Source organism: Carlito syrichta, unplaced genomic scaffold (assembly GCF_000164805.1).
Source record: "Carlito syrichta isolate Samal-C Ts95f unplaced genomic scaffold, Tarsius_syrichta-2.0.1 Scaffold309465, whole genome shotgun sequence".
NCBI lineage: Eukaryota > Metazoa > Chordata > Mammalia > Primates > Tarsiidae > Carlito > Carlito syrichta.
The window spans coordinates 343,373-346,486 of NW_007253561.1; the positions used below are offsets into that span (position 1 = coordinate 343,373).

Consider the following 3,114-nt stretch of genomic DNA (forward strand, 5'->3'; position numbering starts at 1 on the left):
GCCCAGGCGGGTCTCGAACCCGCGGACTCATGCAATCCACTCACCTCAGCCTCCCAAAGGCGCGGGATTACAGGCTGAGCCACCGAGCCTGGCTTGAAATTTTTTACAACAAAACATTGTTGGAATGTGCTAATAATAAAAGCCATTTTAATGGCCTCAGTGACATTTTACACCTACAACATAAGCAATGTATTAAAAAGCATGCACTGAAAAATCTAACCTATATTGGTTACATTGTTTTAAAAATGCATAGAACTTTTTCTTTTTGTTGTTGTTTAGTGAAGGTCTCATTCTGTTGCCCATGCTGGGATGCAGTGGCACAATCATGGCTCACCACAGACTCCAACTCCTGAGCTCACTGGATCCTTCTGTATCCGTCTCCCAAGTAGCAGAGTCTACCATGCCCAGCTAATTGTTTTATTTTTTGTGGAAACAAAGTCTTGCCATGTTGCCAAGGCTAGTCTCAAACTCCTGGGATCAAGGGAGAGCGAGCCTCCTGCCCCTGCTTCCCAAAATGTTGAGATTACAGGCGTGAGCCAACATGTCCAGCTAGCAATGCTTTTTACAATAAAAAAGGTATACACCAAACTCCGGGGTAAAACAATGTATCACAGTTTTTGAATTTTATCCAAGAGTTTCTGAAATAATGTATTACCTAAAGTAATAAGCAATAATATCAATAAAGTATGTTTTTATACACAGTCACCCCTATCTGGTTCAAGGTCTACTGCAGATATCAAAATTCATGCACACCTGAGTGCTGCAGCTGACCCCATGGAACTGGTTGATAGGAAAAGTTGGCCCTCTGTATAAGCAGTTTGCATATGCTATAAATATTGTATTTTCTTATATACATATATATTTTTTCCCCTTAAAAACAATGGTCTCTTTTAGGAGATTACTGTATTTTCGACCCACATTTGGTTGCAGATGCAGAGCCCACCGACCCATATGGAGGGCGACTGTATTTAATTTTTAAAAATCTGCATTTAGGTGAAACAGTATAGTTAGAAAGTATGTTGTTCAAGGATCACCTATACTTAAAAACATCCTCTGCTCTGAGAACCCATTCTCTTTTTAAGATTACCCAAAAATTTCAGGTAACACTTGTTAAAAAAATTAGTCGAGTTGCAATTTTAAGTCCTTCCTTTTTTTTTTTTTTTCAGTAGAGACAGGTCTTGCTATGTTGCTTACGGTGGCGTCAAACTCCTGGGCTCAAGTAATCCTCCTGGTCTTGGGTTCCCAAAGTACTGGGATTACAGGTGTGAGCCTCCATGCCCAGCCTTTCTATTTTTTAATGAACATGAAAATAAAAAAAATCCTTTTTATATATGCATATAGATGAATATAAATCACCCCTATGTAGACACTTTAAGGAAAATGTTTGTTCCTACAATGGTTTAGCTTCAGTTCAAAACATTCAGAGACACTATCCCAGATAGATTATATACTTAGGGATAAAAATTAATTTCAACAAGAGTGCAAGAAACAACTATGTAGAATAAAATCACTCTAAAAGTCATGCATTTCGACTTTTTTTGAGTTGGAGTCTCACTCTGTCACCCAGACTGGAGTGCAGTGGCCGCTCCCGGCCACTGCAGCCTCGACCTGCTGGGCTCTGGCGATCCTTCCGCCTCAGCCTTCCAAGTAGCTGGAACTACAGGCACGTGCTACCACGCCCAGTTAATTTTTCTTGATTTATTGTAGAGATGAGGTCTTGCCAAGTTGCCCAGGCTGGTCTCGAACATGTGGACTTAGGCAATCCTCTCACCTTGGCCTCCCAAAGTGCTGGGATTATAAGTGTGAGCCACCACGCCCAGCCTTATCATGTGTACTTCTCACACAAATCCTGTGTGGTGGATATTACAGATCAGAAAATTGATATTTCAGTGATTTGTCTAAGCTCACACAATTGTTTATATTAGGATTTTGTTGACAAAGGTATTTTTAGCAGGTGGGGGAATTAACCTGAATAGTTATTCAGGATTAAGTATTAATTAATCCTAGCCTGCATATGTTTTCTTAAAAAATAAAAGGTTTTGGCTGGGCACAGTGGCTCATGCCTATAATTCCAGCACTTTAGGATGTCAAGATGAGAGGATTGACTGAACTCATGGGCTCAAGACCTGCCTGGGCAACTTGGTGTGACCACATCTCTACAATAAATCAAAAAATTAGCCAGGCGTGGTAGTACATGTCTATAGTCCTGGCTACTTGGAAGGCTGAGGAGGAAGGATCGCCTGAGACCAGCAAGTCGAGGCTGTGTTGGCCGTAAGACTGCCATTATACTCCAGCCTGGGTGACAGAGTAAGAATGTGACTCAAAAACAAAACAAAACTAACTTATACAAATTCTTCTTATGAAATTACAGCATATAATACTCACCATTTGATGCTGATGAACACGGAGTCAACAAACTGAGGGGGGAAAAATGTTGTCTGTTAAAATTAGCAGCTGCAGGTGTTCCTCCAAGGGGTGCCCCAGGTCCATACATCTGACTTCCTGATAGGTTTGAGGCAAAGTTTCCCAAATGTGTAGAAGAAGGTGTTACAGAACCATATGGCGAATCCATATTGACAATACCTACAATGTAGAAGACCATCATAATTTATAATACCTAGTTATACCTTCTATACCTAATACCTATCATACCTCCTAGTTAACTTAGGAAAAATAATTAGACAAGCTTAAAATTCTAAGAGGTCCCAAATATATCCAAGTTTTAGATTCTTTAAAAAAATTATCCTTGGTTACTTCTTTCAGTCCATCAATTTGGCATTTCTCCATTTTATACAGATAACTATATAAAATAATTATCATTCACTACTGCAGACCTATTTAATGCAGCATAAATGTATTGGGCACAAATTATATTCTTGGCTCCAGTACACTTGCACTTGTAGGCACTGATCTTTTAGTGAAAAAGGATAAATTAGTTTTTCTTTACAAGGGTTTTTTGCCGAAGTGGACTTTCATTGTCTTTAATGACCATAAAATTAATGCAGAGCCAGGCTCGGTGGCTCAGCCTGTAATCCTGCGCCTTTGGGAGGCTGTGGTGAGTGAATTGCCTGACCCCGCGGGTTCGAGACCCGCCTGGGCAGCGAGACCTCATCT

General features: G+C 40.3%; 1 protein-coding gene across 1 annotated transcript in view; it reads right to left on the reverse strand.

Annotated features, from left to right (window-relative positions):
- ANKRD17 (ankyrin repeat domain 17) overlaps positions 1 to 3,114 on the reverse strand; it is a 138,500-nt gene that overhangs the window by 11,000 nt on the left and 124,386 nt on the right. Inside the window, exon 30 of the mRNA XM_008067275.2 lies at positions 2,386 to 2,583. Within this exon, the coding sequence (XP_008065466.2) occupies positions 2,386 to 2,583 (198 nt within the window). The remainder of the gene's footprint in view (positions 1 to 2,385; positions 2,584 to 3,114) is intronic.